At 43.0% G+C, this 23,192-nt stretch overlaps 1 protein-coding gene across 8 annotated transcripts in view; it reads left to right on the top strand.

Moving 5' to 3' along the window:
- LOC109892385 (adenomatous polyposis coli protein) overlaps nucleotides 1–23,192 on the top strand; it is a 52,344-nt gene that overhangs the window by 20,667 nt on the left and 8,485 nt on the right. For 4 of the 8 annotated variants that reach the window (XM_020484883.2, XM_020484884.2, XM_031826268.1 and 1 more), the window contains 13 exons: nucleotides 3–87; nucleotides 176–365; nucleotides 861–969; nucleotides 1,140–1,256; nucleotides 2,023–2,106; nucleotides 11,587–11,667; nucleotides 12,300–12,401; nucleotides 12,710–12,871; nucleotides 21,077–21,293; nucleotides 21,634–21,729; nucleotides 22,068–22,207; nucleotides 22,526–22,720; nucleotides 22,853–23,067. In XM_020484883.2, the coding sequence (XP_020340472.1) occupies nucleotides 3–87; nucleotides 176–365; nucleotides 861–969; nucleotides 1,140–1,256; nucleotides 2,023–2,106; nucleotides 11,587–11,667; nucleotides 12,300–12,401; nucleotides 12,710–12,871; nucleotides 21,077–21,293; nucleotides 21,634–21,729; nucleotides 22,068–22,207; nucleotides 22,526–22,720; nucleotides 22,853–23,067 (1,793 nt within the window). The remainder of the gene's footprint in view (nucleotides 1–2; nucleotides 88–175; nucleotides 366–860; nucleotides 970–1,139; nucleotides 1,257–2,022; nucleotides 2,107–11,586; nucleotides 11,668–12,299; nucleotides 12,402–12,709; nucleotides 12,872–21,076; nucleotides 21,294–21,633; nucleotides 21,730–22,067; nucleotides 22,208–22,525; nucleotides 22,721–22,852; nucleotides 23,068–23,192) is intronic. The other 4 variants (XM_031826270.1, XM_031826271.1, XM_031826272.1 and 1 more) reach the window with 3 other exon arrangements.

The raw sequence follows: 23,192 nt of genomic DNA, 5'->3' as shown, positions 1-23,192 counted from the left end.
AGGAGGTGCTGAAACACATACAGGGAAGCATTGAAGAAGACTCTACCGATTCATCCGGACAAATCGATCTCCTAGAAAGACTGAAAGGTACGCATCACACATGGGGTGACAGAATTAGCTGGTTGAAATGCGTTCTATTAAATAACCTCAATTCTGATATTCCTTCCTCCGGTAGAAATTAGCCTGGATCCTAACACTTACCCAGGGGTGAAGCTGAGATCTCAGCCGTCTTCCATGCAGGGTTCAGGCTCTGGGCGTTCAGGGGACAGCAGCCCCATGGGTTCCTTGGGCTCCCTCCCCAAGAGAGGGCTGTCCAATGGGGGCAGAGACGGCGCTGGCTACCTGGAGGAGCTTGAGAAGGAGAAGTGAGCTCCTGCTTGCATTACTTTGTATTTTCACATTAGTTTGTCTTTGAGTAATGCAGGTCATACTTAGTCTCCATCCCAAAGGACACCCTATTCCCTACATAGTGCAGTACCAGAGCCCTATCAGGCTATATAGCAAATAGGGTACCATGTGGGGTGCATTCACTGTGATTTACTGCTGCAATATTAATTGATGAGTGGTTTGCCTCTCTCCCGGCCAAATCACATTGAGTGCAATGGTGCAGTGTGAGGGCTTCAATCACACAGTACATCATGCTAACATTGTTAGGTTGCAAAGTGTATTCCTGGCATTAGTCACAGACAGGATGCATTAGGCGGTTGTATTCAGGACACCTACCCTGTTTTATTCTGGTATGCTGTATGTGTTTTTGTCTTTGATTAGACTTTATTTGGTCTGACTTCGGTCAGTTTTGAATTATATATATAAAAAAAAAACTTGGTCTCTGATTGGTGCGATTGTATCTATCTTATCAGGTCCTTATTGATGGCGGAGCTGGAGAAAGAGGAGAAGAAGAAGGACCAGTATTACGCACAGCTGCAGAACCTCACCAAGAGGATCGACAGCCTACCACTGACTGAGAATGTAAGTGTTTGTTTGTCGTTCAGCATTATGCCGTGTGTTGGGATGGAGTATAGTGACGTATAGATACTCCCAAAATACCATAACTGACAGTATGCAGATATCCTCTCTGCTTATTAAATATTAAACATTTCGCCAAGCCTGATGTCTGTTGATCCTGTTTGCGGTTGCAGCAGTTCTCCCTGCAGACGGATATGACCCGTAGGCAACTGGAGTACGAGGCGAGGCAGATCAGAGCTGCCATGGAGAAACAGCTGGGAACCTGCCAGGATATGGAGAAGAGGGCACAGGTCAGGGATGAGAGGAATTTGGGGCGGCAGGTAGCCTAGTGGTTAGAGCGTTGGGCCAGTAACCGAAAGGTTTCTGTATCGAATCCCTGAGCCGACAAGGTAAAAATCTGTCGTTCTGCCCCTGTATAATAAGGCAGTTAACCCAGTGTTCCCCGGTAGGCCGTCATTGTAAATAATACTTTTTTCTTAACTGACTTGCCTAGTTAATAAAGGTTTAAAATGATGAATGCATACAGTGAAATGAAAGGGAGAGCAGGTAGAGAAATTACATGTATAGAATGAGTCCTTGATTAGGAAAAATACACACAGGAAGAACAGAATGGCCAGTAAGGATACTAAGTAGGATGGATATGTAGGCAGTTGCGGTAGAACAATTAGTAAATTGTTGTAGAATTTTGTAATTCTAAGTCATCTGTCTGCATCTACGAATGCTTTAATTCAGTCAGTGTTACATCCAACAGCATGTCCAGTCTCCTCAACTAACTGGCGACCCTACACATTGACTCTGTACTGGTGCCCCCTGTATATAGTCTCGCTATTGTTGTTTTACTGCTGTTATTTAACTACTTGTTACTTTCATCTCTTGTCTGTATTTTTTTTAACTGCGTTGTTGGTTGGGGGCTCGTAAGTAGAAAATTCACTGTAAGGTCTACCTACACCTGTTGTATTCGGCACATGTGACTAATACAATTTGATTTGGTAATTGTAATATCCGGTTATCATCCTCTGAGTGATTGCTTCCTGTAAATGTCCTGCTGTGTTTCAGGTGAGGGTGACTCGTATTCAGCAGATAGAGAAGGACATACTGAAGATCCAACAGCATGTCCAGTCTCCACCTGCAGAACCAGAGGTATGTGATACTCACCCCAGCCTCAGGTGTAATACACTAGAATGTACCTCTAGGCCTTGTTCTAGCTAGAATACAGAGAAAGTATTGCTGGAAACAATAGAGGTACCGAATTTCTCACTGTAAATATATTTAGGGCTGGTTTCCCGGACACATTATTCCTGTTTAAAATGACTACAATGCCCTTTGATTTGTCTGGGACTAAGCATAATCTTTGTCTGGGGAAACCAGCCCTAAATGTATTTACAGTGATTTCTGGCAATACTTTCTCTGTATTCTGGCTAATGCCTGGCTTGTGTGGACATCTCCATTTCAACAGGCATTCTGTGGGAACAGTTTGTTGGCTTTGAGTCATGTAAAGAACCAAAAGCTGCTTACATCGGAGTGTCGTGCCATGTCAGTCAGCCATCCCATTTGATGATATCCATTTAATCCTCGATGTTGTACTGGGTGCGCATTTCTAATCAATGGGGATTGATGCGTAGCCTCCATCCCTGCGTTACAGCGATGTCACATGGACAAGTGTACAATAATGCTTTGTTACTGATCCGATATGGTGATTTATCTGAACTGAACACACTGTCCTCTCTCATCCAATCATTTTGCAGTGTTCTGCTCCTCTAAACAAGAGCGTCATTTACAGCAGCTCCTAAGAACACTAGAATGCTGGAAGCAACTCTTGTTCCTTCCAGGTTTATAACTTCTGACCCTGATTCTGGGGGTGAAATCAACCATAGGCTTTCTCCTGTCCTCTCTCCTTGTGTTAAATATGAAAAAGAGAGCTATTGGAAACCCATCCCATATGGGATTAATTGACACGCATTACAATAGTTCACTGATAATTTAGTGATAATTCTTCTTCCGGTGTTCTCTGCAGTGCCTCGCATAAAGTGGGGGGGGGGGGGAATATATCGATACATAATAGTCAATAATATAATCAAAACTAATTATATCCCTGGAGCAGTAAACATATACATGCATACATACAGTCGTGGCCAAGTTTTTAGAATGACACACATATTCATTTTCACAAAGTCTGCTGCCTCAGTTTGTATGATGGCAATTTGCATATAATCCAGAATGTTAGGAAGAGTGATCAGATGAATTGCAACGTCCCCACAAAACATCCACTGCATTTCAGCCCTGCCACAAAAGGACCAGCTGACATCATGGCAGTGATCCTCTCGTAAACCTCTGGCCTAGGGGGCGGTATTTTGACGTCTGGATGAAAATCTTGCCCAAAGTAAACTGCCTGCTACTCAGGCCCAGAAGCATGTAATTGGTAGATTTGGATAGAAAACACTAAATGTCTAAAACTGTTAAAATAATGTCTGAGTATAACAGAACTGAAATGGCAGGTGAAACCTTGAGGACAACCCCCCCCCCAAAAAACATTTCAGCATAACACTGATTTCAATGGCTGGCACTTTTATTATAGGGTGAAATCCTCCCTGATTGCAGTTCCCAGGGCTTCCACAAGATGTCAACAGTCTTTAGAGTTTCATGCTGGTTTTTGGAAAAATGAGAGAAGGTGGCTCCCATTTTAGCTGTAGTTTTCCCAAGCGCGTGGAGGAAAGCGCTTCTTTGTTATTTATCTCCGGTAAAGACAATAACGATTCTCAGTCTTAAATTTTATAGTTTATTTCTGTATTCGGGTACCTAAGGTTTGATTATAAACTTTGATTGACTTGTTTGGATAAGTTTGGTAACGTTTGGGATTCATTTTGAAGGAGGGAAACTGGGTGGATTATTGACTGAAGCGCGCCAGCTAATTTATCTGTTATTTTTACCAGGTAAGTTGACTGAGAACACTTTCTCATTTGCAGCCATGACCTGGGGAATAGTTACAGGGGAGAGGAGGGGGATGAATGAGCCAACTGTAAACTAGGGATTATTAGGTGACCGTGATGGTTCGAGGGCCAGATTGGGAATTTAGCCAGGACACCGGGGCTAACACCCCTACTCTTACGATAAATGCCATGGGATCTTTAATGACCTCAGAGAGTCAGGACACCCGTTTAACGTTCCATCCTAAAGACGGCACACTACACAGGCACACTCCACTGCCCTGGGGCATTGGGATATTTCTTTTTTTAGACCAGAGGAAAGTGTGCCTCCTACTGGCCCTCTAACACCACTTCCAGCAGCATCTGGTCTCTCATCCAGGGACTGACCAGGACCAACCCTGCTTAGCTTCAGAAGCAAACCAGCAGTGGTATGCAGGGTGAAAGGAAATTATCGTCAAAAGGACCTTTTGGAGTGTCAACAGAAGATCTTCAAAGGTAAGGCATATATATCGCTATTTCTGACTTTTGTGTTTCAACTGACTGGTTGAAATATGATTGCTCATGCATTTGTATGCGGGGCGCTGTCCTCAGATAATCGCATGGTTTGCTTTTGCCGTAAAGCCTTTTTGAATTCTGACACATTGGCTGGATTAACAAGAAGTTGAGCTTTATTTTGATGTACAACACATATTTTGAAGAATGTTAAATATTTGAATTTCGTATTCTTTTATTTGGCGCTCGGCAATTTCACCGGATGTTGGCCAGGTGGGACGCTACCGTCCAACGTATCCGTGAGAAGTTAACACGGGTGTGAGTGTTGAAGACAAGGCTGGAGATCACTCTGTCATGCTGCTTGAGTTTGAATAACAGACTGGAAGCTTCAAAAGGAGGCTGGTGCTTGGAATAATTGTTCTTGCTCTCTCAACGATGGTTACCTGCAAGGAAACGCGTGCCGTCATTGCTTTGCACAAAAAGGGCTTCACAGGCAAGGATATTGCTGCCAGTAAGATTGCACCTAAATCAACCATTTATCGGATCTTCAAGAACTTTGAGAGCGGTTAAATTGTTGTGAAGAAGGCTTTAGGGCGCCCAAGAAAGTCCAGCAAAAGTTGATTCAGCAGCAGGATCGGGGCACCACCAGTACAGAGCTTGTTCAGGATTTGCAGCAGGCAGGTGTGAGTGCATCTGCACGCACAGTGAGGCGAAGACTTTTGGAGAATGTCCTGGTGTCAAGAAGGGCAGTAAAGAAGCCACTTCTCTTCAGGAAAAACATCAGGGACAGACTGATATTCTTCAAAAGGTACAGGGATTGGACTGCTGAGGACTGGGGTAAAGTCATTTTCTCTGAATCCCCTTTCCGATTGTTTGGGGCCTTCGGAAAAAAGCTTGTCCGGAGAAGACAAGGTGAGCGCTACCATCAGTCCTGTCATGCCAACAGTAAAGCATCCTGAGACCATTCATGTGTGTGGTTGCTTCTCAGCCAAGGGAGTGGGCTCACTCACAATTTTGCCTAAGAACACAGCCATGAATAAAGAATGATACCAACACATCCTCCTAGAGCAACTTCTCCCAACCATCCAGGAACAGTTTGGTGATGAACAATGCCTTTTCCACCTTGCCATAAGGCCAAAGTGATAACTAAGTTGCTCGGGGAACAAAACATCGATATGTTGGGTCCATGGCCAGGAAACTCCCCAGACCTTAATCCCATTGAGAACTTGTGGTCAATCCTCAAGAGGCGGGTGGACAAAAACCCCACAAATTATGACAAACTCCAAGCATTGATTATGCAAGAATGGGCTGCCATCAGTCAGGAAGTGGCCCAGAAGTTAATTGACAGCATGCCAGGGCGGATTGCAGAGGTCTTGAAAAAGGGTCAACACTGCAAATACTCTTTGCAAAAAAAGCTTTCGACACTTATGAAATGCTTGTTATTATACTTCAGTATTCCATAGTAACATCTGACAAAAATATCTAAAGACACTGAAGCAGCAAACTTAATTTCCACTAACATTTGTTATTCTCAAAACTTTTGACCAGAGCCTGTAATTGAACCCACAAATACTGATGCTCCAGATACTCAACTGGTCTAAAGAATTCCATTTTTTTGATTGCTTCTTAAATCAGAATAACAGTTTTCAGCTCTGCTAACATAATTGCAAAATAGTTTTCTAATGATCAATTAGCCTTTTTTTAAATGATTAACTTGGATTAGCTAATACAACGTGCTATTGGAACACAGGAGTAATGGTTGCTGATAATGGGCCTCTGTATGCCTATGTAGATTTTTCCAGCTACAATAGTCATTTACAACATTGACAATGTCTACACGGATCAATTTGATATTTTAATGGACAGAAAATGTATGTTTCTTTCAAACAAGTAAATGTCTAAGTGACCCCAAACTTTTGAACGATAGTGTGTGCATGTATACATAGTGGCTTGTGAAAGTATTCACCCCCCTTGGCATGTTTCCTATTTTGTTGCCTTACAACCTGGAATTAAAATTAATATTCTGGGGGATTGTATCCTTAGAATTACACACTATGCCTACCACTGAAGCTTCATCCAAGCTACTCAATACTGCCCCCAGTCCCAAAAAAGTTAACTTCTTATGGATGGGGGGCAGTATTGAGTAGCTTGGATGAATAAGGAGTAAACTGCCTGCTACTCAGGCCCAGAAGCGAAGATATTCATATTATCCAAGTTAGTAGATTTGGATAGAAAACAATCTGAAGTTTCTAAAACTGTTTGAATGATGTCTGTGAGTATAACAGAACTCATATGGCAGGCAAAAACCTGATTTAAAAAAAATCCAATCAGGAAGTGACATGTTTTTACGAACTTTATAACTTTTTTTGAATTTTCGTCTGGACTAAGTGTGCCTGCGCCTCATGAATTTGGATTTGTGAACTGAACGCGCAAACAAAAATGAGCTATTTGGACATAAATGATGGACTTTATCGAACAAAACAAACATTTATTGTGGAACTGCGATTTCTGGGGGTGCATTCTGATGAAGATCATCAAAAGTAAGTGAATATTTCTAATGCTATTTCTGACTTCTGTTGACTCCACAACATGGCGGGTATTAGAGGTCGATCGATTATGATTTTTCAATGCCGATGCCGATTATTGAAGGACCAAAAAAGCCGTTACCGATTAATCTTAATCCGATTATTTTTAATTGTATTTATTTATGTATATACAGTGGGGCAAAAAAAGTATTTAGTCAGCCACCAATTGTGCAAGTTCTCCCACTTAACAAGATGAGAGGCCTGTAATTGTCATCATAGGTACACTTCAACTATGACAGACAAAATGAGAAAAAAAATCCAGAAAATCACATTGTAGGATTTTTTATGAATTTATTTGCAAATTATGGTGGAAAATAAGTATTTGGTCACCTACAAACAAGCAAGATTTCTGGCTCTCACAGACCTGTAACTTCTTCTTTAAGAGGCTCCTCTGTCCTCCACTCGTTACCTGTATTAATGGCACCTGTTTGAACTTGTTATCAGTATAAAAGACACCTGTCCACAACCTCAAACAGTCACACTCCAAACTCCACTATGGCCAAGACCAAAGAGCTGTCAAAGGACACCAGAAACAAAATTGTAGATCTGCACCAGGCTGGGAAGACTGAATCTTCAAATCCGGCATAAAAAAGCCAGACTGCGGTTTGCAACTGCACATGGAGACAAAGATCGTACTTTTTGGAGAAATTTTGTTTTGGTCTGATGAAACACAAATAGAACTGTTTGGCCATAATGACCATTCATGTTTGGAGGAAAAGCCTTGCAAGCCGAAGAACACCATACCAACCGTGATGATGGGGGTGGCAGTATCATGTTGTGGGGGTGCTTTGCTGCAGGAGGGACTGGTGCTCTTTACAAAATCAATGGCTTCATGCGGCAGGAAAATTATGTGGATATATTGAAGCAACATCTGAAGACATCAGTCAGGAAGTTAGAGCTTGGTCGCAAATGGGTCTTCCAAGTGGACAATTACCCCAAGCATACTTCCAAAGTTGTGGCAAATTGGCTTAAGGACAAAGTCAGGGTATTGGAGTGGCCGTCACAAAGCCCTGACCTCAATCCTATATAAAATGTGTGGGCAGAGCTGAAAAAGCATGTACGAGCAAGGATGCCGACAAACCTGACTCCGTTAGGTAGGCCAAAATTCACCCAACTTATTGTGGGAAGCTTGTGGATGGCTCCTTGAAACATTTGACCCAAGTTCAACAATTTAAAGGCAATGCTACCAAATACTAATTGTGTGTGTCAACTTCTGACCCACTGGGAATGTGATGAAAGAAATCCTTCTCTCTACTATTATTCTGACATTTCACTTTCTTAAAATAAAGTTGTGAAACTAACTGACCTAAAACAGGTACTTTTTACTAGGATTAAATGCCAGGAATTGTTCAACTTTGAGTTAATGTTTTTGGCTAAGGTGTATGTGAACTTCTGACTTCAACTGTATACTGAGATCATGTGAAACTTAGATTGCATACAGGTAGACTTTGTGACTTATGAAGGTAATTGGTTGCCCCAGATCTTATTTAGGGGCTCCATAGCAAAGTGGGTGAATACATAGGCACGCACCACTTTTCTGTTTTTTGAAGCAAGTACTTTTTCATTTCACTTCACCAATTTGAACTATTTTGTCCATTTTTATATGAAATATAAAATAAAAATCTATTTAAATTACAGGTTGTAATGCAACAAATTAGGCAAAATACCAAGGGGATTAATACTTTTGCATGGCACTGTGCATTCATACATGCATGTACAGAAGGCATTTGAACACAGTCTGGCACAAAGAGAAGAGCCCGTGTGAGACAGACCTGCACACAATCTATATATTAGTCTTATTTTCCATCCAATTTTAATTGAATGAAGGGGGACCTGTTCGACTGCAGCACACACATTAGCTGACCTGATGACTGAGCATGTGTGCAGTCAGTCAACCAGTGACCTACCTTCTGCTCCTGTTGGATGCACAGCCGAGAAGCCATAAGGCCTTGGTATGTGTGTTCATGCGTCAGTGTGCACGAATACTGTATTCAAGCCAGTGCACTCATGCCTGCATCATGTGAGATCTTTGTTTGGTGGCCCATACAGTATACGTGCTCGTGTGTTTTTGTCTGTTGGTAATTGTGTGTACACTACTTGTCTCGTTCCCTGCATGTGTGCTGGCTTACATGCTTTTCCCCCTCTACATGAGTGGATAAATCATTGGACACATTTAATTCCCCCCTCTTCGACTGTCATCCTGCAGGCTGAGCTACAGCTTATGTAGGTCAGGGATGAGGAAGCCTGATGCTCCTGCAGCTGCCCTAGCTAGCCTAGTGACTGAATGCTCTATCCATCAGGGTTTCACATTTTGGGGAATATTCAGAGGTGGAAACTTTCCATGGGAATTAACAGAAATATATGCAAATGAATATTAATTCCATTTAAATGTAATGTTTTTTGCATTGGATATATTTACCATATCATATGGAGACAAACAAAAACCTTTAACCTTATCATAAGTAGACATAGTTGCAAATGATTAAATCCTAATAGAAATAACAAAAAACTTTAGTAATGAATAGAACTTTAATTAAATGAGTTGACTCTTCACATGGGATGATTTCAATGAACAACAAATGGAATATTGAATGATCCCCAATGATCATCGCATCTCCCCAAAATGTTATATATATAAATAAATGAAAGTCTAAACTAAAGCTTTGGTTGTCTTCCTCTCAGGCTTCCATGTCTTCTCCCTTGACCTCCTCAATGTCCACCTCTTGAACATCAGACACTGAGGCCTCATCTTCACTGTCACTTTCCAACCTTGTTGAGGATCGCTAGTTGTCCGGCTCAAAAAGCCTCATTTTCCCAGATGGCCACCAATTTTTCAACCCTTTATATTGGTCAGCCTGGTGTGTGTGTTCCCAAACAAGGACCAGTTTTTTTTCTCCATTTTTTTTTCTCCCACCTTTATTTAACCAGGTAGGCTAGTTGAGAACAAGTTCTCATTTATAACTGCGACCTGGCCAAGATGAAGCATAGCAGTGTAAACAGACAGCAACACAGAGTTACACATGGAGTAAACAATATACAAGTTAATAACCAGTAGAAAAAAAAGTCAATATACATTGTGTGCAAAAGGCATGAGGAGGTAGGGGAATAATTACAATTTAGCAGTGATAAATGATCAGATGGTCATGTGCAGTTAGAGATACTGGTGTGCAAAAGAGCAGAAAAGTAAATAAATAAAAACAGAATGGTGATGAGGTAGGTAAATTGGGTGGGCTATTTACCGATGGTCTATGTACAGCTGCAGCGATTGGTTAGCTTCTCAGATAGCAGATGTTTAAAGTTGGTGAGGGAGATAAGTCTCCAACTTCCGCGATTTTTGCAATTCGTTCCAGTCACAGGCAGCAGAGAACTGGAAGGAAAGGCGGCCAAATGAGGTTTTGGCTTTAGGGATGATCAGTGAGATACTGATTGTTGGTGGGCTTTAAAGGCAACAGGGGAAAGAGCCTCAGATCCACAAAGTCCCTTCTACCAGGTGGCCGATGCGATGTTGGCACGACTGCCATATTGCATCTCCATCTCAAAGCCCTTGCTTGGAACTGCCGAGAACCTTGCCCTCATCCAGGCCAAGGTGGCGAGACACTGTAGTGATGCAGCCAGCAAATGAGTAGATAAAGCATATCTGCTGGGAGGGGTGTATGCTGGGCGAAGAACATTCAGAAATCTCTTCCAATACACATTGCCTGTGAGTATCAGAGGTGAAGCAGCTGCATACAGAGCTTGAGCAAGACCATGAGCTTTGTCTGATTCATCACTTTCACCACAAATGGAAGTAGAGGGATTTTTGTCAGAGGTAGCTTGTTGTGAGTGCTGAGGGAACTTTATCCACTTGGCCAGAAGATTCTGCATCTTTGTTGCATTCTTCGCACATGATTTGGTACAGTATTAGCAAATGTACACAGTTTTTCCTTCTACATTCGCTGCAGTGAAATGTCTCCACACATCAGATAGTGCCCATGGCATTTTCCTGTAAAGATGAGAAAAAAATCTCGTACAGATATATAGTTAAGCAGTTAGATTAAACAATCCTTTGTAAGATACATGTTTTAAAATGAAACATGTATGGAAACGGGTGAATTAACACTCAGTTAGCAGGCTCATGCAATAGAAAACCCACATGGTAGCAAAAACTAATTAGCAGAAATGGTTAACAAATTAAACACTTTGCTGTAGGCTATTTACTAGTTTACATGCTTTGTTTGTGTCATATAAAATCTATTCACCCCACCCAGTATTGTAATAAAAACGTATCATAAAATTTACCGGAAAGCTTCCGACCCTTTGCAACCGTAGTCACCATTGCTCGGTTTCTTTGAGTTTTTCACGCCCACTCTCGATCTCTCTATTGCCATCACTCCCGTCTCCCTCGCCCACTCTCTCTCACTCGTCCTCATTCTGTCTTGCACTCTCTCTCCCTTTCCTTCCTTCCAGTCTCTCATCCTGCTGTTTTCTCTTTCCTCTTTTTGAACGGATTCTTCCTCTTCTCTTCCAGGTGACTGGTTCTGCGTTCTCTGACTCGTTACTCTCATTTAGCCTGCTACATGAATGCTTTGCTCCTTTTTGGAGGTCTGACCCTTCTTTCCCTCTTTCTTTCCCTCGTGCAGAGCAAGCATGACCCGGCTGCCCAGGATGAGGCAGGCCATGCTTCAGGGGACAGTGGTGGGCCTAGCGCTGGGTGTTCTCAGGTACGACTCGCCTTCCATACCTGATCCAAGACAATTGGCGTGTTTGAAGGGATCATTATTAAATAATTGAGTCGGATATTGGAATGCAATGTGATTTGTAGACTGTGATATAGCATAGTTTGACTGCAATGTAGTCCATCTCAAACTTAACACAATGCTTGCACCCCCAGAGATTTGTAGTTAACATTTGACGGATTAATTTCCTTCCTTTGGTCCTATAATGCTCCAGAAAATATCTTCCACCATTGGACTGACTGGAAATGTTGGTTAGGAGAGTTTAGCTGAGCTGTCGTGAGCTGCCTTTTTTGCCGTGCTTAGTGCCTTGACTTTCCATTTAATGCTAATGATTCGTGTCTTACTCCATAGTAGGTTTTATCCCTGAGACTTGCGATGAAACCGTTGGATTAATATTTTAATGACTTTTAAAATGTAATGTAGTCGGACTTCCCTTGATTCTTAGCAGAATGAATGAGGTTGCTGGGATTGTTCTATGGAAGAACTGACACACTAATGGCTTTTATGAGAAAGGCGAAGATGTTATACTGTAGGAAATTGCTAGGAAGCAATATGAATACATTTTAATTTTAAAAAAGCTTTTAAAAAGTTGAAAAAAATAAATGTTTCTCATCTAGGGTTCCAGCTCTCGCCTGGATCAGGACTCTGCCAGTGAAATGAGTTTGGGTGGGGGTAGTTACTCTGTGCCCCGCAGACTGACCAGTCACTTGGGCACCAAGGTATCCAGAGATTCTACTACCACTCAGGTTGATGTAGTATGGCTGTTCTCATCAAACGACCCCCCCCCCCCCCCCTTAATAATAAACCACATGAGCTCTGTCTATGCCCAAACCAAAAATGTGAAATGTTATCTAGTTTAAAAATGTAATAGAAATGTGCTTTTTTAAACCGAGGGTAGCTCACAAATTAGATAGCATCCCAAGTGGGACAATTTGATACATTTCGATATAAATAATTGACCTATGTATCATCAGGGCGTGTCTTCAAAGTAGTTGTTCTCACAGTTGGCCCTCTAACCCTATAATAGGTGGAGATGGTTTACTCCCTTCTTTCCATGCTGGGGACCCATGATAAAGATGACATGTCTCGCACTCTGCTAGCCATGTCCAGCTCCCAGGACAGCTGCATCGCCATGCGCCAGTCAGGCTGTCTTCCCTTACTCATCCAACTCCTCCATGGCAACGACAAGGTTTGTAATGTTTTTGTTTGGTAATTTTGTCTTATTCTTTGTCATTGGGCTAGGTGTTATTTATTTAGTCGAGAACGACTTTGGAAAGGAGTGTTTTAAATAATACTTTCAAGTGACAAATTTTGGGGTTATTTGTAACTTAGTTTTTACATAATGTTTCTGCCACTGTATCTTACTGCAAAAAAGAGCTTCTGGATATCAGGACAGCGATCACTCCCCTCGAATTAGACAGATTTTTTTCTTCAACAAGCAGGACGCACAGGATGTACTTTGAACACCCGACAAGGCCAACATCCCCGTCATCGGCCAGAGAAAGATACTCAGGTACAGAGGACACAGCGCGGGGTGCCTCGTAAGGATCCATAGACGGCAAGTGGGAAAGCTGCCGTTACGTCAAAATTACTTGCCAATGTGCAATCATTGGACAATAAATTAGGCGAGGTACAATCACGAATATCCTACCAATGGGACATCAAAAACTGTAACGGCTTATGTTTCCCGGAATCGTGGCTGAATGATGACATGGATATTTAGCTAGCGGGATATACGCTGCACCGGCAAGATGGAACAGCACACTCCTCGATAAGACGAGGGGGTCTGCATATTTGTAAACAGCTTGTGCACGAAATATAAGGAAGTCTCTATATTTTGCTCTTCTGAAGTAGAGTATCTTATGATAAACTGTGGAACTCACGATTTGCTTTTCATGGCTGTTTCATGGCTGTTTAATTACCACCACAGACAGATGCTGGCACCTAAGACTGCACTCAGTCAGCAAACAGGAAACTGCTCACCCGGAGGCTGCGCTCCTAGTGGCTGGGGATTTTAATTCCGGTGAAACATAAATCAGTTTGACCTAATTTCTATCAACATGTTAAATGTGCAACCAGGGGGAAAAAAATTCTAGATCACCTGTACTCCACACAGAGACACATACAAAGCTCGCCCTCCATTTGGTAAATCTGACCACAATTCTATCCTCCTGATTCCTGCTTACAAGCAAAAATTAAAGCAGGAAGCAGCAGTGACTCGGTCTATTAAAAGAAGTGGTCAGAAGAAGCAGATGCTAAACTACAGGACTGTTTTGCTAGCACAGACTGGAACGTGTACCGGGATCCTTCCAATGGCATTGAGGAGTACAGCACATCTGTCACTGGCTTCATCAATAAGTACTTCTAGGACATCGTCCCAACATTGACTGTACGTACATACTAGAGGTCGATCGATTATGATTTTTCAACGCCGATACGATTATTGGAGGACCAAAAAAAGCAGATACCGATTAATCGTCCGTTTTTAAATTAATTTTTATACATTTATTTTAATATATACATTTTTTTTCGTAATAATGACAATTACAACAACACTGAATGGACAATGAACACTTTATTTGAACTTAATACATAGATTTAATTTATTTAGTCTCAAATAAATAATGAAACCTGTTCAATTTGGTTAAATAATGCAAAAACAGTGTTGGAGAACAAAGTACAAGTGCAATATGTACCATGTAAAAAAGCAAACGTTTATGTTCCTTGTTCTGAACATAAGAACATATGAAAGCTCGTAGTTCAATATTCCCAGCTAAGAATTTTTTCGGTTGTAGTTATAGGAATTTTGACACGTCGACTATTTCTCTCTACCATTTGTATTTCATATACCTTTGACTATTGGATGTTCTAATAGGCACTTTAGTATTGCCAGCCTAATCTCAGGAGTTGATAGGCTTGAAGTCATAAACAGCGCTGTGAAGCAAGCATTGCTAAGAGCTGCTGGCAAATGCAGTAACGTTTTTATGAATGCTTACGAGCCTGCTGCCGCCTACCACCACACAGTCAGACCGCTCTATCAAATCATAGACTTAATTATAATAAACACAGACATTCGAGCCATTGGCCATTAATATGGTCAAATCCGGAAACTGTTCCATATTTTATCGAACGGGTGGCAACCCTGAGTCAAAATTTTGCTGTTACATTGCATAATCTTCAATGTTGTCGTAATTATGTAAAATTCTGGAGAATTAGTTAAACTAGCCAGGCACCCAAACTATTGCATATACCCTGACTCTGCGTGCAATGAACGCAAGAGAAGTGACACAATTTCCCTAGTTAATATTGCCTGCTAACACGAATTTCTTAACTAAACATGCAGGTTTAAAAAAATATACTTCGGTGTATTGATTTTAACTTGACGCTACCCATCCCTGTAGCGGGATAATTGTCATCAACAACTGCTGAATTGCATAGCGCCACATTCAAATAATATTACTAAAAATATTTATATTCATATCACAAGTGCAATATAGAAAAACACAGCTTAGCCTTTTGTTAATCCACCTGTCGTGTCAGATTTCGAAAATATGCTTTACATCGAAAGTAATCCAAGCGTTTAAGTTTATCGATCGCTCGACAAAATATTATGTACACCTAGCATCAAGTAGCGTGGTCACGAATCAGAAAAGCAATCAAATTAATCGTTCACCTTTGATCTTCGGATGTTTTCCAAAATACCTCCCTTTTTTTGGCGCCTTATGTTCAGAAATCCACAGGAAAGAGCAGTCACGACAATGCAGACAAATTCCAATAGTATCTGTAATGTCCACAGAAACATGTCAAATGTTTTTTAGAATCAATTAAGTTGTTTTTAAAATATAATCGATAACATATCAACTGCACCTGTCTTTATCAGTATTAGAGGGAAAGGCAATGGCTGCCCAAACTCTGTTGCGTCAAGCAAAACGCTGCTGGCACCCGGCCATACAATGACGCAATGTTGTCTTTCTCGCTCATTTTTCAAAATAAAAGCCTGAAACTATGTCTAAAGACTGACACCTTGAGGAAGTGATAGGAAAAGGTATCTGGTTGATATCCCTTTAAATGGAGCAGAGGCAGGCTATGGAACATGGAGTTTTCAAAATAGAAGCCACTTCCTGGTTTGATTTTCCTCAGGGTTTCGCTTGCAATATCAGTTCTGTTATACTCACAGACAATATTTTCACAGTTTTGGAAACTTTAGTGTTTTCTATTCTAATCTGTCAATTATATGCATATTCTAGCATCTGGTCCTGAGAAATAGGCCGTTTACTTTGGTAACGTTATTTTTCCAAACATAAAAATAGTGCCCCGTAGCTTCAAGAGGTTAAGAAAGGCATTAATGTTTATGGTTAGGTACATTCGTGCAACGATAGATTTTTTTCGGGAATGCGCTTTTGTTAAAACCCACATTTGGCAAAGTAGGCTGTGATTCGATGACACATTAACAGGCACGGCATTGATTATTTGCAATGCAGGACAAGCTAGTTAACTACACATGGTTGATATATTACTAGGTTAACTAGTGATTATGTGAAGATTGATTGTTTTTTACATACGTTTAATGCTAGCTAGCAACTTACCTTGGCGCCTTGCTGCACTCGCGTAACAGCTGTTCAGCCTGCAATGCAGTTTCCTCATGGAATGCAATATTATCGGCAAAAATCTGCGTCCAAAAATGCCAATTACCGATTTGTTATGAAAACTTGAAATCGGCCCCAATTAATCGGTCGCCCTCTAGTACATACCCCAACCAGAAGCCATGGATTACAGGCAACGTTCGTACTGAGCTAAAGGGTGGAGCTGTCGCTTTCAAGGTGCGGGACTCTAAGCCGGAAGCTTATAAGAAATCCTGCTATGCCCTTCGACGAACCATCAAATAGGCAAAGCGTCAGTACAGGACTAAGATCGAATCGTATTACACAGGCTACGACGCTCGTCAGATGTGGCAGGGCTTGCAAACTATTACAGTCTACAAAGGGATGCACAGCCACGAGCTGCCCAGTGAACCGAACCTTCCAGACGAGCTAAATCGATTGTGTGAAAACTCTCTCCGTAGCCGATGTGAGTGAGACAATTTAATCAGGTCAACATTCACTAGGCCGCGGGGCGAGACTGATTACCAGGACGTGTGCTCCGGGCATGTGCTGACCAACTGGCAGGTGTCTTCAATGACATTTGTCCCTGTCTGAGTCTGTAATACCAACAGGTTTCAAGCAGACCACCATAGTCCCTGTACCTAAGAGCACTAAGGTAACCTGCCTAAATGACTACAGACCCGACTACAGACTTCCGGCGCCGACAGAGATGGCCGCCTCGCTTCGCGTTCCTGGGAAACTATGCAGTTATTTTTTTTTTTTTACGTGTTATTTCTTACATTAGTACCCCAGGTCATCTTAGGTTTCATTACATACAGTCGAGAATAACTACTGAATATAAGATCAGCGTCAACTCACCATCAGACTCCGGAGACTGGCACATCGTGCACCACTCCCTAGCATTCTTCTTGCCAATGTCCAGTCTCTTGACAACAAGGTTGATGAAATCCGAGCAAGGGTAGCATTCCAGAGGGACATCAGAGACTGTAACGTTCTCTGCTTCACGGAAACATGGCTAACTGGAGAGACGCAATCCGAAGCGGTGCAGCCAGCGGGTTTCTCCACGCATCGCGCCGACAGAAACGAACATCTTTCTGGTAAGAAGAGGGGCGGGGGCGTATGCCTTATGGCCAACGTGACATGGTGTGATGAAAGAAACATACCGGAACTCAAATCCTTCTCTTCACCTGATTTAGAATTCCTCACAATCAAATGTAGACCGCATTATCTACCAAGAGAATTCTCTTCGATTATAATCACAGCCGTATATATCCCCCCCCCCCAAGCAGACACATCTATGGCTCTGAACGAACTTTATTTAACTCTCTGCAAACTGGAAACGATATATCCGGAGGCTGCATTCATTGTAGCTGGGGATTTTAGCAAGGCTAATCTGAAAACAAGACTCCCTAAATTTTATCAGCATATCGATTGCGCAACCAGGGGTGGAAAGACCCTGGATCATTGTTACTCTAACTTCCGCGACGCATATAAGGCCCTGCCCCGCCCCCCTTTCGGAAAAGCTGACCACGACTCCATTTTGTTGATCCCTGCCTACAGACAGAAACTAAAACGAGGCTCCCACGCAGAGGTCTGTCCAACGCTGGTCCGACCAAGCTGACTCCACACTCCAAGACTGCTGCCATCACGTGGACTGGGATATGTTTCGTATTGCGCCAGATAACAATATTGACGAATACGCTGATTCGCAACGATTAAAACATTCCCTAACCAGAAACCGTGGATTGATGGCAGCATTCGTGTGAAACTGAAAGCGCGAACCACTGCTTTTAATCAGGGCAAGGTGTCTGGTAACATGACCAAATACAAACAGTGCAGCTATTCCCTCCGCAAGGCTATCAAACAAGCTATGCGTCAGTACAGAGACAAAGTAGAATCTCAATTCAACGGCTCAGACACGAGGCATGTGGCAGGGTCTACAGTCAATCATGGACTACAGGAAGAAATCCAGCCCAGTCACGGACCAGATGTGGTCGTGTGTTTACGGACATATTCAATCAATCCCTATACCAGTCTGCTGTTCCCACATGCTTCAAGAGGGCCACCATTGTTCCAGTTCCCAAGAAAGCTATGGTAACTGAGCTAAACGACTACCGCCCTGTAGCACTCACTTCCATCATCATGAAGTGCTTTGAGAGACTAGTCAAGGACCATATCACCTCCACCCTACCTGACACCCTAGACCCACTCCAATTTGCTTACCGCCCAAATAGGTCCACAGATGATGCAATCTCAACCACACTGCACACTGCCCTAACCCATCTGGACAAGAGGAATACCTATGTGAGAATGCTGTTCATCGACTACAGCTCGGCATTCAACACCATAGTACCCTCCAAGCTCGAGACCCTGGGTCTCGACCCCGCCCTGTGCAACTGGGTACTGGACTTCCTGACGGGCCGCCCCCAGGTGGTGAGGGTAGGCAACATCTCCTCCCCGCTGATCCTCAACACTGGGGCCCCACAAGGGTGCGTTCTGAGCCCTCTCCTGTACTCCCTGTTCACCCACGACTGCGTGGCCACGCACGCCTCCAACTCATTCATCAAGTTTGCGGACGACACAACAGTGGTAGGCTTGATTACCAACAACGACAAGACGGCCTGCAGGGAGGAGGTGAGGGCCCTCGGAGTGTGGTGTCAGGAAAATAACCTCACACTCAACGTCAACAAAACTAAGGAGATGATTGTGGACTTCAGGAAACAGCAGAGGGAACACCCCCCTATCCACATCGATGGAACAGTAGTGGAGAGGGTAGCAAGTTTTAAGTTCCTCGGCATACACATCACAGACAAACTGAATTGGTCCACCCACACAGACAGCATCGTGAAGAAGGCGCAGCAGCGCCTCTTCAACCTCAGGAGGCTGAAGAAATTTGGCTTGTCACCAAAAGCACTCACAAACTTCTACAGATGCACAATCGAGAGCATCCTGGCGGGCTGTATCACCGCCTGGTACGGCAACTGCTCCGCCCTCAACCGTAAGGCTCTCCAGAGGGTAGTGAGGTCTGCACAACGCATCACCGGGGGCAAACTACCTGCCCTCCAGGACACCTACACCACCCGATGTTACAGAAAGGCCATAAAGATCATCAAGGACATCAACCACCCGAGCCACTGCCTGTTCACCCCGCTATCATCCAGAAGGCGAGGTCAGTACAGGTGCATCAAAGCTGGGACCGAGAGACTGGAAAAACTGCTTCTATCTCAAGGCCATCAGACTGTTAAACAGCCACCACTAACATTGAGGGGCTGCTGCCAACACACTGACACTGACTCAACTCCAGCCACTTTAATAATGGGAATTGATGGGAAATGATGTAAATATATCACTAGCCACTTTAAACAATGCTACCTTATATGTTACTTACCCTACATTATTCATCTCATATGCATACGTATATACTGTACTCTATCATCGACTGCATCCTTATGTAATACATGTATCACTAGCCACTTTAACTATGCCACTTTGTTTACATACTCATCTCATATGTATATACTGTACTCGATACCATCTACTGTATCTTGCCTATGCTGCTCTGTACCATCACTCATTCATATATCCTTATTGTACATATTCTTTATCCCCTTACACTGTGTATAAGACAGTAGTTTTGGAATTGTTAGTTAGATTACTTGTTGGTTATTACTGCATTGTCGGAACTAGAAGCACAAGCATTTCGCTACACTCGCATTAACATCTGCTAACCATGTGTATGTGACAAATAAAATTTGATTTGATTTAGCACTCACGTCCGTAGCCATGAAGTGCTTTGAAAGTCTGGTAATGGCTCACATTAACACCATTATCCCAGAAACCTTAGACCCACTCCCATTTAATACCTCCCAAACAGATCCACAGATGATGCCATCTCTATTGCACTCCATACTGCCCTTTCCCACCTGGACAAAAGGAACACCTACGTGAGAATGCTTTTCATTGACTACAGCTCAGCGTTCAACACCATAGTACCCTCAAAGCTCATCGCTAAGGATCCTGGCACTAAACACCTCCCTCTGCAACTGGATCCTGGACTTCCTGATGGGCTGCCCACAGGTGGTGAGGTTAGGTAGCAACACATCTGCCACGCTGATCCTCAACACTTGAGCCCCTCAGGGGTGCGTGCTCAGTCCCCTCCTGTACTCCCTGTTCACCCATGACTGCGTGGCCAGGCACGACTCCAACACCATTAAGTTTGCAGAAGACACAGCAGTGCCTGATCACCGACAACGAGACCACCTATAGGGAGGAGGTCTGAGACCTGGCTGGGTGGTTCCAGAGTAACAACCTATCCCTCAACATAATCAAGACAAAGGAGATGGTTGTGGACTACAGGAAAAGGAGGACCGAGCACAACCCCATTCTCATTGTCCCACCACCCTCCAAACCCCTCTTTTACGCTACTGCCACTCTGTTTAACATATGCGTCGTCACTTTAACCATATCTACATGTGCATACTACCTCAATTAGCCTGACTAACCTGTGCCTGTATATAGCCTCGCTACTGTTATTTTTCACTCTTTATACGGTTTTATTTATTTATTGTTCACATAATACCTTTTTTTTTTTACTTAATCGTACTGTTGGTTTGGGCCCGTGAGTAAGCATTTCACTGTAAGGTCTACACTTGCTGTATTCGGAGTATGTGACAAACTTGGATTTGATCATTAGGCTAGGTGTTATTTATTCCGTCAAGGACCACTTTGGAAAGGAGTGTTTTTATGATTACTTTCAAGTGATAAACAGTTTTTTTTATTCTATTCCATACAAGGACTCAGTGCTGCTGGGGAACTCCCGAGGCAGCAAGGAGGCCCGGGCGAGAGCCAGCGCCGCCCTCCATAACATTATCCACTCCCAGCCTGACGATAAGAGAGGGCGCAGAGAGATCAGAGTGCTGCACCTCCTGGAACAGATCAGGGTTTACTGCGAGACCTGCTGGGAGTGGCAGGAGAACCATGAGAGGGGAGTGGACCAGGATAAAAACCCCAGTAAGGCCTGCTCAGATGTATTGCATGCTTTGGTTAGGGTATGGTTATTTGGATGAGTAATGTAGGACAACAACCCAGTAAGGACTAAAGCGACGGTTGTAATGAATTGTGTTGGTTTTGTTTTTCATTGTGTATTTGGAGGGGTAAACCACCAGTACCTCCTGCTCAGATCACTTGTACTTGATTTGTTTAATGTTTTAAATGGATAATTGGAAGGGTAATACAGGACAACTTGAGTGTAAGGCCTACTTATTTCAGATGGATGAACTGTGTTTTAGTTAGGGTATGGATATTTGGATGGGTCATCTGTTTTTATTAGAATGGATTGTGTTTGTCCCAGTGCCCTCTCCCGTGGAGCATCAGATCTGCCCAGCGGTGTGTGTTCTAATGAAGCTGTCCTTTGATGAAGAGCACAGGCACGCTATGAATGAGCTCGGTAAGCATCCACTTCAAAACTGTTGTTCTGACCAAATGCAATTTTTTATTTTGGCTATTTAACCAGTATAGTCCACTTGGTGACACTTGCCACTGCTTTCCAGGCAGTTATCTTTAAAAAAAGAGAAATTATGAAACAATCTTTATTTGATTGGTTTAATGTTTCATTACCCAAGAAACCAAAACAGAAAAGAGGTAGGTTAATGCATGTGTTCATCCCTGTAAAGATGTAGGCTCTTATGCAATGTCTGGCATGGGACCTCATATAGTAGAACTTTCATGGGGCAGACTCATTCAATGATTGATTGACATTTCTCCTGCTGTGCTGTGTGTTCCCAGGGGGGCTGCAGGCTATAGGGGAGCTCCTCCAAGTGGACTGTGAAATATACGGCCTCACCAGTGACCACTACAGCGTCACTCTGAGGAGATACGCTGGCATGGCCCTTACCAACCTCACCTTCGGGGACGTGGCCAATAAGGTTAGCTTCTGGTTCCGGACGATTTAACCTTAGATGTAGTTGTGTGTGCAATTCTGACCTATCTTGCAAATGTTCTGCCTTAGGGTTGGTTTCCCAGACCCAAATTAAGCCTATTCCTGTATTTAAAAGCCCTTTCAATCTCAATTAAGCACGCTTTGTAGTCCAGGAGAAGGCTGGATCTGGGAAACCAGCCAATATGTGTAAACGCACTTGAAAGTAAAGACAATAGTGTCTTTGAGGACAATCAATCTCTGTGCTTGTTCATAGAGTATGGCTTCAAATTAATAGTAAGCATCTTTCTGTATCTTCCATCCTCAGGCCACTCTATGTTCCATGAAGGGATGCATGAGGGCCATGGTGGCTCAGCTGAAGTCTGAGAGTGAGGATCTACAGCAGGTGATTGCCAGTGTGTTGAGGAACCTGTCCTGGCGTGCGGATGTGAACAGTAAGAAGACCCTCCGTGAGGTGGGCAGTGTCAGGGCTCTGATGGAATGTGCCTTGGAGGTACAGAAGGTGAGACATCCACCACTCTCACTTTGATACAAATACATAAGGAGTACATCATGTATAAATATGTGAATGAAATGTACAATAGGAATTCGATAAAGATTTGCCTGGCTGATCAAATGTGTCCTCTTTTCACAGGAGTCTACTCTGAAGAGTGTCCTCAGTGCCCTGTGGAACCTGTCAGCTCACTGCACTGAAAACAAAGCTGATATCTGTGCTGTAGAGGGGGCTTTGGCCTTCCTGGTTAGCACTTTGATGTACCGAAGCCAAACTAACACCCTCGCCATCATTGAAAGTGGAGGAGGCATCTTGCGCAATGTGTCTAGTCTCATTGCTACAAATGAAGATCATAGGTATGTCTATTCAATTTTTAAAAAATCATTCATTATTAGGGATGCACGATATATCGGTGAATATGTCGGAATCGGCCGATATTAGCTAAAAATGCCAACTATCGGCCCGACGTCTATAACGCCAA

The sequence above is a fragment of the Oncorhynchus kisutch genome, linkage group LG6, assembly GCF_002021735.2.
Source record: "Oncorhynchus kisutch isolate 150728-3 linkage group LG6, Okis_V2, whole genome shotgun sequence".
Lineage (NCBI taxonomy): Eukaryota > Metazoa > Chordata > Actinopteri > Salmoniformes > Salmonidae > Oncorhynchus > Oncorhynchus kisutch.
This window is presented reverse-complemented; position numbering and strand designations above follow the sequence as displayed.